At 41.1% G+C, this 15,417-nt stretch overlaps 1 protein-coding gene across 1 annotated transcript in view; it reads left to right on the forward strand.

Moving 5' to 3' along the window:
* CEP192 (centrosomal protein 192) overlaps positions 1-15,417 on the forward strand; it is a 97,666-nt gene that overhangs the window by 12,948 nt on the left and 69,301 nt on the right. The window contains exons 5-10 of the mRNA XM_061130917.1: positions 2,099-2,197; positions 4,038-4,178; positions 4,880-5,037; positions 6,259-6,406; positions 12,550-12,735; positions 12,915-13,334. Coding sequence (XP_060986900.1) covers positions 2,099-2,197; positions 4,038-4,178; positions 4,880-5,037; positions 6,259-6,406; positions 12,550-12,735; positions 12,915-13,334 — 1,152 coding nt within the window. The remainder of the gene's footprint in view (positions 1-2,098; positions 2,198-4,037; positions 4,179-4,879; positions 5,038-6,258; positions 6,407-12,549; positions 12,736-12,914; positions 13,335-15,417) is intronic.

The following is a 15,417-nucleotide window of genomic DNA, read 5'->3' on the forward strand; positions in this document are numbered from 1 at the left end:
TTTGATGATCCAGCGGATGCTGGCAGTTTGATCTCTGGTTCCTCTGCCTTTTCTAAAACCAGCTTGAACATGGATATTCATGGTTCACGTATTGCTGAAGCTTGGCTTGGAGAATTTTAAGCATCACTTAACTAGTGTGTGAGATGAGTGCAATTGTATGGTAGTTTGAGCATTCTTTGGCATTGCTTTTCTTTGGGATTGGAGTGAAAACTGACCTTTTCCAGTCCTGTGGCCACTGTTGAGTTTTCGAAATTTGCTGGCATATTGAGTACAGCACTTTCACAGCGTCATCTTTCAGGATTTGAAATAGCTCAACTGGAATTCCATCACCTCCACTAGCTTTGTTTGTAGTGATGCCTCCTAAGGCCCACTTGACTTCACATTCCAGTGTGTCTGGCTCTAGGTGAGTGATCACACCATCATGATTATCTGGGTTGTGAAGATCTTTTTTGTGCAGTTCTTCTGTGTATTCTTGCCACCTCTTCTTAATATCTTCTGCTTCTGTCAGGTCCCTACCATTTCTGTCCTTTATTGAACCCATCTTTGCATGAAATGTTCCCTTGGTATCTCTAATTTTCTTGAAGAGATCTCTAGTCTTTCCCATTCTATTGTTTTCCTCTATTTCTTTGCATTGATCCCTGAGGAAGGCTTTCTTATCTCTCCTTGCTATTCTTTGGAACTCTACATTCAAATGGGTCTATCTTTCCTTTTCTCCTTTGCTTTTCGCTTCCATTCTGTTCACAGCTATTTGTAAGGCCTCCTCAGACAGCCAGTTTTACTTTTTTGCTTTTCTTTTCCTTGGGGATGGTCTTGATTCCTATCTCCTGTACAATGTCACGAACCTCCATCCATAGTTCACCAGGCACTCTGTCTATCAGATCTAGTCCCTTAAGTCTATTTCTCACTTCCACTGTATAGTCTTAAGGGATTTGATTTAGGTCATACCTGAATGGTCTAATGGTTTTCTCTACTTTCTTCAATTTCAGTCTGAATTTGGCAGTAAGGAGTTCATGAACTGAGCCACAGTCAGCTCCTGGTCTTGTTTTTGCTGACTGTATAGAGCTTCAACATCTTTGGCTGCAAAGAATATAATCAGTCTGATTTTGGTGTCAACCATCTGGTGATGTCCATGTGTAGAGTCGTCTTTTGTGTAGTTGGGAGAGGGTGTTTGCTATGACCAGTGCGTTCTCTTGGCAGAACTCTATTAGCCTTTGCCCTGCTTCATTCTGTACTCCAAGGCCAAATTTGCCTGTTACTTGAGGTGTTTCTTGACTTCCTACTTTTGCATTCCAGTCCCTTATAATGAAAAGGACATCTTTTTTGGGTGTTAGTTCTAGAAGGTCTTGTAGGTCTTCATAGAAATGTTCAGCTTCTTCAGCATTACTGGTTGGGGCATAGACTTGGATTACTGTGATATGAATGGTTTGCTTTGGAAACGAACAGAGATCATTCTGTCATTTTTGAGATTGCATCCAAGTACTGCATTTCGGACTCTTCCGTTGACTGTGATGTCTACTCCATTTCTTCTAAGGGATTCCTGCCCACAGTAGTAGATATAATGGTCATGTGAGTTAAATTCACCCATTCCAGTCCATCTTAGTTCACTGGTTCCTAGAATGTCAAAGTTCACTATTGTCATCTCCTGTTTGACCACCTCCAATTTGCCTTGATTCATGGACCTAACTTTCCAGGTTCCTATGCAATATTGCTCTTTAAAGCATTGGACTTTACTTTCATCACCAGTCCCATCCCCAACTGGGTGTTATTTTTGCTTTGGCTCCATCCCTTCATTCTTTCTGGAGTTATTTCTACACTGATCTCCAGTAGCATATTGGGCACCTACCGACCTGGGAAGTTCATCTTTCAGTGTCTTTTTTGCCTTTTCATACTGTTCATGGGGTTCTCAAGGCAAGAGTACTGAAGTGGTTTGCCATTCCCTTCTCCAGTGGACCACATTCTGTCAGACCTCTCCACCATGACCCGTCTGTCTTGGGTGGCCCCACACGGCATGGCTTAGTTTCATTGAGTTAGACAAGGCTGTGGTCCATGTGATCAGATTGTTATAATTGGGAAAATATGTTTTTCTCTTCCTTTCCAGCTCTCGTGCTCATGCTCCCATGATTGCTGTAGGAAGTGATGACAGCAGTCCAAATGCAATGGCCAAGGTTCAGATTTTCGAATATAATGAAAACACCAGGTCAGTACTGCTTTGGTTAAGTTACTGTTCTGAATTGCATTTAATTTTTTAAAATGTTATTTCTTTATTTGTTAATTCAATTATGCACTGTTTGTCATATTTACTGATTTCCTATGATATGCTAAGTTCTCTGTTCTGGTAATAACTAAATTGAGTGATGTAGCTGCTGTTGCTAAGTCACTTCAGTAGTGTCTGACTCTGTGCAACCCTATAGATGGCAGCCCACCAGGCTCCTCTGTCCCTGGGATTCTCCAGGCAAGAATACTGGAGTGGGTTGCCATTTCTTTCTCCAGTGCAGAAAAGTGAAAAGTAAAGTGAAGTCACTCAGTTGTGTCCTATTCTTAGCTACCCCTTGGACCATAGCCTACCAGGCTCCTCTGCCAATGGGATTTTCCAGGCCAGAGTAGTGGAGTGGGTTGCCATTTCCTTCTCTAGAGTGATGTAAAGGAAAAGGTAATTGGTCTCTCAGTATGTACCATCATGCAGGGAAAACAAAAAAAGCAAAATGGTGATGAATTTTATAAACTGGAAGATTCATTCAAGAGAAGACTGTAGAATGAGTAGAAGTTGGCCAGACAGAGTGCAGCTCTCCATGTGGAGAGAGTGAGCCAGTGTAATGTCACTGTGGTTGGAACATAATGGGTCAAAGGGAGACCATGTGGTGGGAAACCCGCAGGGCTTATGTCTTCAAGACCTCCTGCTTAGTGTCCAGTCTTTATCTTAAGGGTATTCTGAAGCCTTTAAAAGACATCCAAATTGAAGGGTAACAGGATCAGATGGTTGTTTAACTCTTCCCGAGATGTGCAAATAGACTTTGGTATAGCTTCCCTTTTTTTAGAGATTTTTTTTCCTTAATTTATTTTTTTATTGTTTTTGGTTGTGCTGGGTCTTTGTTGCTGCTCAAGATTTTCTCTAGTTGCAACCTCTAGTTGCAACAGGGCTACTGTCTAGTTGCAGTGCGTAGACTTCTCAATGCAGTGGCGTTTCTCTTTTTGTGGAGTCCCGAGCTGTAGGGTAAGCAGGCTTCAGCAGTGGTGGCTCTCAGGCTCTGGAGTGCAGGCTCAGTAGTTGTGACGCATGGGCCTCAGTTGTTCTGTGGCATGTGAGACTTTTCCTGGATCAGAGGTTGAACCCCTGTATCCTGCATTGGCATATGGATTCTTTAAGACTTAGCCACCAGGGTAGCTCTGGTCTAGCTTCATTTATCATCACTTAAAAAAATTCAATTCTTGGCTGTTATTAGCTCAACTTTTTTCTTTACACTCAAATCTTAGGAAATTCAGGTACCCTTTTTCTTAAAAAAGATACTAATAGCTAACAAAGCAAGATCTCATTCTAATTTTTCGTTAACTCTGTTTTAAGCTAAACTTAAGAGAATTGAAGGAAGAAACCTGGGAGGTTATATTACTTTGCTAGGGCTGCCGAAACAAATTACTACAAACTGGTGGCTTAAATCAGAAGTTTATCCTCATACTTCTGGAGGCTGGAAATCTGAGATCAAGGAATTGTCAGGGCTTGCTGCCTTCATACTCTTTCCTTGCCTCTTCCAGCTTTTGGAGGCTCCAGGAGTTCCTTGGCTGAGCAGCATAACTGCAGTCTCTGCCATGGCTTCTCCTCTGATGTCTGTTCTCTGTCACCCTGAGATCCTTAATTATATCTGCAAAAGCCCCTTTCCTTAGGTCACAGTCTCAGTTCCTGGAGGTTGGTGCTGGGACGTACTACACACAGCAGAGGTGAACATTACTACATATGAGCAAGATGGAATAGTGAAGCTACCTAGACGTGGCTTTTTAAAATTTTCATTTATGATAATTTTGAGGTAAATTTTTTTTTTCATTAGGAAATACGCGAAAGCTGAAACTCTCCTGACTGTCACAGACCCTGTCCACGATATTGCCTTTGCTCCGAACTTGGGACGATCTTTCCACATTCTCGCCATAGCAACCAAAGACGTGAGAATTTTTACATTAAAGCCTGTGAGGTGAGTTTTTGAAACAACTAATTTGAAAATTCTCTTACCTTTTGCTTGTTTTCATTTGTGGAGGAGAGTGTAGAGGCAAGAATGATCTGAAGAATAGATTCTTAATGAACATTTTATCTATAAATATATGACTTTAGGGAATGGGGAATTGAGTAAAGAGAGATATATGTTTTCTTAGTTGTGTTTTATTTAGGCAGATACTAAAAATAGATCCTCTGAATATAACTGGACGCTATACATGTTTGAAGGAATGAGAGGTGGCAGTCTACTTAGGGAAAATTAGTGCTGAGACATTCTTGTGAATAATCTATTTAGCTTTAATTTTTGGTATTCGGAACCTTGGTTTTTCTTTTTTTCTCTTCTTTCTTCCCTTTTCTTATCCTTCCTACTACTTTTCTTTTTAAAAAGTAATCATTTTCATCTCTCTCATTCTTCAGCATTTTGTGGGGAATAAAATCCTCTTTAGTCTCTGAGTATCTTTTATGTGGTAGGATCATGTCAGGTACTGGGGAATCAAATGAAAGTGACTTGGCCCAATTCTCAGTAAGCTGTTACAGAGGTCGGGGGTGGATTTGGATATGACCTTCTGGTGGTATGTATGTGAGACCATTGTTATTATTTAGAACGAGAGTGTATGAGTGTATATGTGTGTCCATACTCAGAATTCCTTAGGAATTTTTTTTTTTTATTTTAATTAACAGGAAAGAACTTACTTCCTCTGGTGGGCCAACAAAATTTGAGATCCATATCGTGGCTCAGTTTGATAATCATAATTCTCAGGTCTGGCGAGTGAGTTGGAATATAACAGGAACAGTGCTGGCATCTTCAGGAGACGATGGCTGTGTGAGGTTGTGGAAAGGTAATGTTTCAGTGGAAGAATTGTTGCTGTATGTTGCTACTTTAGAATTTTCCCTTAGAAATGTAAACTCTGAAATATTTTGAAAAAAATGTCTATGGTTACTTTTAAATTAATGTCTCATATTGTTTTGAATCTCTATCATTTTACCTCGTTCATAGCAGTGATTGACTAATTAAATTACATTTCCATGTGGAATAAAGTAGAACTAATTGTGACAGAATATACACTACCTCCAAAGATACCATTTGCTCTGGGTGTAACTTGTATGAGTTCTCTACAGACTCAGGATACAGTCACCTCTTGATTCAACAACTGCTTTAGCCAACTAGCCCTTAGAAGAAAATCTAGGGTCTTCCTCACTTCTCTACAGTTCCCAAAAGTTAGAGAATCTTGAGGCCACTGATTCTAAAAGTTTTACGAATGCCAAGCAGAGAGAAGGTGGTGTGGACCTTTGACACTGACTGTGGGTATTGTGGTCTGCTGTTCTCCATGGATGTTTATCCACTGGGCAGGGGTGCCATGGTCTGTGCTCCACTCTAGTTGGCAGCATCCCTTTCTGAGGATGGGATTACAGCCCAGTTCACTTCCCCTGAGAAGTGGCCATTCCCAAAATGCGGTTTTTGACTGAGTCTCCTGGGGTCAGCGTTCGGCTGTGGTAGAACCAGCCGGGCCTTGGGCTCTGCTGCCCTGTCCCTCTGGGCGTCAGTCAGGACAGCCCCGCCCTACCCCGCAGGCTCCCTACTTGGATTTCCTGGCTCCGTGTCTTCAGTCACCAGGGTTGCGTCCAAACCATCAGGCCAAGCTGGATAAGCCACGCAGACCCCAGAGGTTCTGTTACCTACATCCACAGGGACATTAGCTACCCACATGACATATACCTGCTTAAGTGAGAATGTGACTCTGTTACCCACACATCATACCTGAAATTCATTGTAATGAAGACAATTTATTTTGATATTAATGTGATAATGTGGTAGCTTACATCTGTCAATATGTATCTTGTAAGGAGTGGTGAAAGTTTTGTTTTTTAAATTAGCAATTCTTTAAAAAACTTCAAAAAAACAATTGCTAAAATTGAGATATATGTGTTTCATTTAAAAAATGTCTCTGCTGTTAATCCTAAGAGATGCATAGCCCGTAGGTCTCTCTTATTTAATTGTAGATTTGTGCACTGGAACATAATTGTTAGTCATGTTGATGTGTTGACCACTTTCCTTCCAGCTAACTATATGGACAACTGGAAGTGTACTGGCATTCTGAAAGGTAATGGGAGCCCTGTCAATGGGAGTTCTCAGCAGGGAAACTCAAATCCGTCCATAGGTTCAAATATCCCAAGTCTTCAGAATTCACTAAATGGATCTTCTGGCAGGTAGGCTGTTTTGTGAGAAAACTAGCAATTATCTTCTTTTTAAATCATTCAGGTAGCTGTACTGAAGGTGTGTTATTTTGTGGGGTTTTTTTTTTTTAGAGTCTGGCAATTTTTAATTTTTTTTTTTTACCGTCTATTTTGTGGGTTTTTAGATTGAATCAAGAAATTGGCACATAATTGTGAAACTAGAAGAGAAAGCACTTTAGTATCTCTGTATTTGATTTATTACTTGGTCATAATATTTACAGGTGGGTTATGATATTGTGATACTTAGTGGTCTACCAGAGATGTGTGTAACTGGGAAGTAGTGAGATGAAGAGGAAGTGTGGGACAGCGCTGGGGCTTGTAATCCAGAGGAGTCAGTGTCACTAGTGCTGGGAGGGTAGCCTTTGAGTCAGGTTAAACTGAAATTGTAAATAAAGCACATGAACTAAGGCTTTGTAGAAGAGTGAGTTAAGTGTTTTTGGTGTGTGTGTTTAACACTTTCATGGAGATTATAAGAGGAAATGGTAAATTGAATTGATTTTTTTAGAATTTTTAGTATATTTTAGATTCGCAAAGCATGTTTGATGTCATTAGAGTCATCCTTTGTTTTCATGTTCAAATTTCAATTATGAATTTGTAAGGTAAAATTATTTTAATATGCCTTTGTGAATAATTTGGAATACTATTAAGGAAAATTTAAAGCACAGCCTTAACAAACTATACTGTAATGGTTCTTTTGTCAATTTAAGAGAATTGCATTTTAAATTTCCCATTTTTATATTGTTACATTTTTATAAAGAAGTCCTGCTTTTTGATTTTTAAGTATTTGTATAAAAACAACTTCAGGTACCATAGGAGATATAAGAATATAAAGATTATTTCATGAAGCAAAGGATACTAGTGTTTTGTTTTGTTTTGTTTTTCTTAAATCTAGTGTTTGGTTGCTGCCTGTACTGCATATTTTTTTGTAAAGAGCTTTGAAGTTTTGATCTGTGTTCTTATTGTGCCAATAACCATCTGTGTTAGATCTGTGATGCATTTTCCCTTCTCCATTTGTATTATGTCCTTTAACAGAAAGCACAGCTGAGTACCAGCTAACTGGAGTAACTTTGCTGTTTTGCTGCTTGTTGCATGCACACAGGAATGGAAATCGAGCTCCTTTTCCCCTTCCCCAGCGCCGTTTGACCTCTCCCAAGATACACCAGCAGCCTGCTTACTACTAAACGCAATCCAAAAGGCCTTTAAAAATACAGTGTATATCATTTTTTTTGTACTAGCCAGTTTATTGACACTTATTTAAAATTTTTGAAATATAAATGGAGAGGCTTTTTGTTGAGACACTGTCACCAAAACAATTTTTTGAAATGTTTCTGAAACTCACGGGTTTTAAAATTAAAAGATTGTTACCATCCTCAGTAGTTGGGAGGAGGGAAAATATCACTATTCCATCTGGAGAATGTATATAGACTTCTGTCTTTTATTTTCTAAAACAGTAGGCTAAAATGAATTTTTATAATTTCAATTTGAGGATTGAATAATTATTTTTCATAAAGATTGTTTTGAGTGCTAATTTGTTTACTTTTTGTAGAATTGGTTTATACATGATACTATTCAGTATAACTCTGTTATTTCTTTGAAATGTTTAAACTATTATTAGTGAAAGAGTGAGAGAAATAGTAGTGACAGTAACTTGACTGTACAGTTTGTAGCCAGACAACATTTGGTATTGCTTCATTTATAATTTGGTAGTAAAATGAAAACATTGTTGTAAGTTTTCAGTTTATATTCACTAAAGAGGTAAATATTTCTAATATGTGCTTGTATATTTTTATGGTGTGATTTCATGGCTTAAGGTTTCCGTCAAGTCAAAATTTGGAAACATACTATAAGAAGCAGATAAAGCTTTGCTAAAATTGTGCATGCATGTTAAACCTCCAGGTTCCATGTCCCAGGATTTTCTTAATTTTGTTGGCTGCTTCATTTAGTTCATACCCTCTGATGACAGAGCTATAAATCTTTTTTTGAGAAAATGCTAAAGTATTACGGGTAAGTTATAAAATAGTAGGCTAACAGTAGGACATATTTTTGAGCCCTTTTATTTATCAACATTTTGTACTAATCAAAGGTTTTTGCATAAAAACATTTAAGTGTATTTTAAGACTGTGTTTCTTGGAAAGAATGTTGCAGTAGCTGGCCATACTATGTGAACCTCTCTGAATTGGTCCCGAGTGTCATGTGTGCACTAAAACTGCTGTTGCTACAGGGGAAGTGTTGCTTAAAGAAAAGCTTACGTGATATGTAAATTTCAGGACAGCATCAGTATGTTTCTGAGACATTAGAAAATGTTTTAAATTATAAAATTAATGTCTTCTTTTGTAACATTCATACTGAAGATTTTTTTTTTTTAATATTTTTAAGTTAAACAGATTCTATTTTCTTTTTTCAAGTTTCTATACTTGCTTAAGCAAGCCTGATTTGAGTAAGGGTCTTGATTTTGCTGTTATGTTCTGTTAGTTTTGGCATGAATATACTAAAGCTTTTTTTTCTAGCATGTGTTTTCCCCTCTTTGGTTCTCTTTGTATTTACTACTTTTCTCTTTTTCTTCTGTTTTTTTTTTTTTTTCTCTCTGTTGTTTTTGTTTTGTTTTGGTGTTTTGTTCCTGTCTTCATTGTTTCAGGTGTTTCTTTCCCCCTCTGGATTCCCCACGGGCTGGATCGAGATGGTCCAGTTATGCCCAGCTCCTTCCTCCTCCTCCTCCTCCTCCTCTGGTAGAGCACTCTTGCGATGCTGACACTGCCAGTCTCCAGTATCCTCACCCTCGCAGACGATCTCTCTCTCGGCCTCTTAATCCCTTACCTGAGAATGAAGGGGTTTAAAAAACACTGATTTAACACTTAAAGGCCTTATTCAAGTGCTTGTAAATGCTTTCATTCCTGGCTTTTTGTTTTTCTTTCAGAAGATTTTTCTAATTAAGGGTGTGTCTTGCATGTATTACAACCAGAACATGGTGTTTGGAACCTAAATGTGTTCGTGCTTTTGCATCAAAGGAATATTTGTTTCATTGGTTGATAACCTTTGATGAAATAATGAGACGTGTACACACAACATTAACTGTGAGTTACACACAAATGGTTGACTTCAAAGTGCCTGTTCTGTACATTTTATTTTGAACTGTTACGGTGTTAAGTTTCTTATGGTTTGTCATACTAGTTAATGTGAAAGCATATCATTATAAAGCTCACCTTGCCTTTGAGACATATTAAGAACTGTTTTTGATTTTTCAGGCTAATGTTGCAACTGACTAGTTTGTAAAATAAATCATTCCTGTGTATAAAGCAGCAAAACATAATAAAGACTGTTTGGTCTTTTTTTTCTTTTAAAGAAAACTGCCTTTCTCTACTTGGAATTACTGTTTAAAGCTTTTGTAATTATTCTCCAAGTAGATTATTTAATAAAATATATTTTTAAAGATATGAATCTGTTGCCTTATAAAAATAGAATGTATTCTATTTGATGGTTTGTAAATCTTATATCTCCTAAAATATCACATTGCTAAAAAAAAATCCGAACAATCAGAAACTGAGGGATGATCATGGCATTAATTTAGAAGGTAGAAAGTTAGTGTGTAGACTAACATCTAGATCCAGCAGATGTCTACTTAGATTATTTGAACAGCATTTCATGTGCCTGTCAGCTAATCACACATTGATGGTAGAGCTGTTATAAATGTATAACTTAAAATCTAGTTTTCAAAGACACTTTGCTATCAGTAGACACTCTCCTCTCAAACCCCAAGAGCTTTTTGACATGCAAGGATAAATAAGGTTCATTATGCTTTAATTTAAGGTGAGGTCTTCCTTCTCTTATAGGACTTACTTTAGACTAATCGACTTATCTAATTTCAAAGCAAGAGGTCTCACTTTAAGTCTGGATCTAACTCAGAATTAAGAATTCAAGTTAAAAAAAAAAAGAATTCAAGTTAGATTTCAATCATTATAGAGGTACCTGGGATGAAAAGTTAAAAGTGTTAGTCGCTCAGTCATGTCCAACTCTTTGCGACCCATGGATTGGGCATCCCAGGCTCCTCTATCCAAGTGATTCTCCAGGCATGGATGCTGGAGTGGGTTGCCATTCCCTTCTCCAGGGGATCTTCCCGACCCTGGGATTGAACCCAGGTTTCCTGCATTGAAGGTGGATTCTTTACCATCTGAGCCACCAGGGAAGCAGTCTGGGGTAATTTAGTGAATATTGGGCATCTTCTGTGTGCAAGACACTGTGTGTGCTAACACTTTGGGATATGTAAAAAAAAGAGGTAGTCTGTACACATTCATTCTAGTGGGAGAAGGCATTTACAGAGTTTACAAAGAATAATAAAGATTTAGCTTCACAGTAAAGGTTGAATGGTACAGGAGACATTAAAGAAAGAGATTTATGTGAGTCAGCAGAATTTGGAAGGGACGTGAAATTTCGACAGGTTGGAATACTTAAAGTGGAGGAGGGTGGAGTCCAGGGTGATGGCCCAAATAGAAGAGGCAAGAGGATTAAGTGTTAATCCACTGAAAGAATAAGGTGCGTTTGGGGAGCTAGTGGGAGATGAATCTGCACACATACCTTGTGTTCACACTGTAGAAGGTGCTGGATCTTGGTGTTGAGGTGTTAGCACTCAGAGCAGTTGGTAAAGGGTGTGTGAGACATCCACCTTTCCTAACTGAATCCCTGCCATGGGGCTGCTTCAAGCTGTAACTGGAATTACAGCTTTGAAATTCACTGGGGGGTCTACTCTTCCTTTTCAGTTGGTCAGATAACAGCTAATGTTGCTTGAGTGCTTTCCATGTGCCAGTGCTCTTCTGGATGCAAGTTAAGTGACTTCATCCTCACAGCAGTCCTCTGAGGCAAGTGCTCTGATGATCCCCATTTTACAGATGAGGCCACCTGCATGCTGCACAGCTAGGAAGTGAGAGCACTGAGATTTAGTCAGTTTGGCATCAGAGTCTAGGCTCTTTTCCTGTACATACTTTGAGTATAGCTCTTTGTTATGGTCAGATTGCTCGGTGGCCTGGGGGAGAGCTCTGGTCATTTGATCTTTATGATGGAAGGACAGTGAGTTGGGTCCAAGGGATTCAGGGTGGGTGACAGTCTGTCACATGGACACAGTCCAGCAGCTCACTGCTAGTGTGTGGCGTAGACAAAGGGTTGCTTTTTACTCTCAGCATCTTTTCAGCTCTTAGAGCTAAGTCTTTGGTTTATTTTTCCAAGATTGAGAGAGACTTGAGATTTTTCTCCATTTAAACTTTGTTCATTGAGTGTGGACACAGGTAGAATTAGGGGTAGTTGAATGCCAAGGATAGACGGTTTCAAGGAGAGGTGGCAAGAGAACTGTGGAGATATCAGTGAATTTGACAGGCCAGTCCTGATAAACTAAAACAAGTGTGCAAGTAGTGTTCAGGGCCAAGCCAGAAAACATGGAATGAGTGACAATAAGGTGTACAAGGAGGCAATTAAGTGTAGGAGAGACAGTGGTCTTTGTGTGATAAACAGAATCAAGGAAGGGTGGGTGTTTTATTCTCTGCACAGAGAGATACAGCGTTTCCAAAGATAGAGACAAAAAAAGTGAAAAGGGCATCCATGGAGGATCACTGGGCAGTACTTTAGAGGAGGTAGAAGATCAAGTTGTAAGCGGGTCTTTTCCCCACCAGGCTAAAATTAGGAGTGGAGGCTGTTAAAGTCCCAAATGTGCCGTGCCTGTCAGCATTCAACAACCGTTAAATGGATGAAGTTGAGTTAAATTTGTTAAGAGGAACTGTATGCAATAAATTCTGGGATAAAGGAAAGTGAAAGGAGTGGTTTCTGTAAAATAGTAGGGCCTTATGCAGAGTAGGCTTTGGTGATGGGATTCGTGACCTAAGCAGAACGGAGACGGAGGAAGGCAATTAGGGACCGACCGTCTCATCTCGTCCCTCTCCACCCGGGACCAACCTTTACTGCGCCACACAGACGACTCGGTGTAGGGCGCGCTCAATTTAAGACTTAGAACAGGAGCGCTCTAGGTGTAAACGTGCGGTAAGGTGACCACACACGTCAGTGTCTGCTCCCGTACGGACAATGTCAACACTTCCGACCCGAATTCGGGGTGTGTCAGTTGTCCCCACCCGAAGTAGGTCTCTGCATACAGTGCCGGTGCTCTGGCTGCACGTAAGGCAGGCGCCGCGCTTCTCGGCCGGGCGCGGCTTCCCGCTTCAAATCCGGACGCTTGCCCTCACCGAATCAGCGGGCTCGCCCCTTCGCGCCACCCAATCCAAAGCCGGCTCGGAGTCCCCGCCCCTCGGCCCGTGCCGCGAACAGACGTAAATCCGAGGGGCGCGCGGTACGGCAGGCAGCCGTGAGGGGACGCGCGCATTCGCGCTGTCGGAACCACCCCCCCACCGCCCCACCGACGCCTAACCCCTTCCTCGGCGGACCTTTAGCCGCCTGGGCTGCAGCGGCTGGCGTCGCGCGCTTGGTGAGGGGTAGTTGGGTCGGGGAGGGCGATTCGGGCTGCCTTAAGAGCGGGGCCTCCGAAACGAGGTTATCTTGTTAGGGGCCTGGTTCCGCCCCCCTCTCCCCACACGACGGCCCCGGCTCACTGGCCGGGCCAGGCGCGGGTGACGCGCTGCGGTCCGGCGGGTGCGGCCGTGTCCCCGTGGCTCCCGGCTTCGTGCGAGTCGTTTCACGGAAAAACGGGAAAGGAGACAGCGTTTGAGGTCGCTCTACTTTTGTTTTCTCCCGACGGCAGACTTTGTTCCCTGAAGCATGAGGTCCCTTTCGAGGCAGTCGCCTGGAGGACAGCTGTTTTCATGACTGTGTTTTCACTTGCTGTTACCATTTTGAGGTCACTCGACTGGAGCTTTTTCTGCTCCAAGATCAACTTTTTCTCCGGACTTCAGTTTTTAGGGCAAACTTTACGGTAAGCTTTGAAAACTGCTATGCTAAAATGCCTACCTAATGATAAAGAGTATCTTAGAACTTTGGGGAAGTTTGACTGCTTTTTCCCCACAGCCAATATTTTTTTGCTTGTAGATTTCTGGTCCACAGCTGCAGCCCATGATATTTGATGTGTCTAGGTCTGAAAGCAATTAAGTATTAGTAAACTCGAGCAAGAAGTTTTGAAGTTATTGCTTTAGGGAAGTACCCAGAGAAATCTCAGAGGTGGCTGGTTAGTTCACATGTAGTGAAAGGAAAGACAACATCCTACTGTTTTGGTTTAAGGTGAGGCAGGGGGGTTGGTAATGTAGTCCAGACGGAAATTAGGAGATCTCTTCTAGGAAAGCTTTAGGATGGCTTAGAATAAGTGTAATCCTGTTCTGGAAAAGAGAGATTGGGCACTAGATTATATCTGGAGGAATCTTCCCCTGGATGGTGTTTCTCTTGCACTGGCAGCGAAACTCTTCTTCTACACTTAACACTGTATCATATTGGAGTGGATTGTCAGCTTCCTGAGGGCAACCACGTTATTTACTGTTGCTTTGCTTTATGCAGCCAACCAGAGTTGTTTTTCACGGTTTCTGTTTGCCAATGATTGTTGCATGAATGACCTTTGCTTAATATCTCAATTTTCTTGGATTTGTTTCCTTCTAAGCTGAGATCACTCTTAAAGAGTTAATGTATATATTAATGTGTTATATATGTTTGTAAATGTGTAACTTAGTAGCTACAAGACTAGATATGAGGAGCCTACCTGGACAACTTGGTCAGGATTTTAAAGTGTGATGGATGGATAGGCAAGGCTTCTGCTCTTAGGAGAAATCTTTTTAGTGGAAGACAGACAAGTACAAAAAGGCTGTCATCAGTCTAGCCGAAAGTAAAATGACTGTGATGGACTATGGGGCTAGGTTTCACTTAATGATAAGGGATCGCCTCTTTTAGAAAGTGACATTTGAATTGAGGTGAATGTTGGGAAGGAGTTAGCTGTGCAGACATCTTGAGGAATATTCTAGGCCCCAGGGCAGGGATGGGCTTGAGTGTTACAGGAACAGGTGCAGGAGGCTGGGACATGTGGAAGATGAGGTGGCTCATTGAAGTTTTCAGGAAGGATATTGTACCTGGCTTATGTTTGATGGTCCCTTTGATTGCCGAGGATTAATTGTAGGGTGGTGAGAACTGAAGCGTTGAGACTGGTCAGGAGGCCTTTCTGTTGGGGTAGAGTGGTTGTAGCAGAGTCGGAAAGATGGAGAGTGATTCTGGGTTTGTTTTAGACAAGCCCTGTGTTTTCCTCAGAAATAAATTCACAAATGTGTTTTGATTGGCTGTGGTGTTTTCATTGCATTTAAATTGGTTCAAGTGGAGTCTAGTTTCTAGTTGATCTCAGTTCTTAGAGGCCTCTTGTTTGACAGTGTGTGTTGTTGAAGGCATTTGCGTTTGAGATTCGTGTGTGTAAGGTGTGCACTGCATTATGTAGCTGAGGTCAGGGTCCTGGGTGTCCCTAACACAGAAGGGGAGGCTGTCAGATGAGATGCTTGGCTGTGGGCGGGGGGCTAAAGTGCAGAGGAAGGATGGGACAGGTTTTCCACTTCCTGCATCCTAATGTGGGAGAGTTTGAATGTCTTTGTAGAAATCAAGAAGAGGAATTAGACCTGTCAAAAAGAGGAAAACACTGAGGCGTGATCTGAGAGGTGGTGGGTGCTAATGAGATAGGTAGTGATGAATGTGCTTGTATTAACTCAGTTTGAAAGCCTTCCTTTCTTCAGCAAATTTATTGAGGGTCTACTCTTTAGGGCACTGTTTTAGATAGGAATTCACTGTGACACAGGCCCAGTCTCTGCCCTCATGGAGCTCACATTCTGATATGGGAGAGGGTAGTTAAGCGGGTGAACTGTAAAGAGAAAAGTAAGCAGTGCCAGGAAACAGACATGCCGTGCCTGACTGTACTGGCTGGTGGGGACATGGACCTTTACATAAAGACCTGAAAGAAGAGAAGGAGCAGGAGCCTTCGTGGTGGCTGTGAAGCAAGGATGACTGGGATGGAGGTCACAGATCACTCAGTCCCCTGT

This window comes from Dama dama, chromosome 27 (genome assembly GCF_033118175.1).
Source record: "Dama dama isolate Ldn47 chromosome 27, ASM3311817v1, whole genome shotgun sequence".
Lineage (NCBI taxonomy): Eukaryota > Metazoa > Chordata > Mammalia > Artiodactyla > Cervidae > Dama > Dama dama.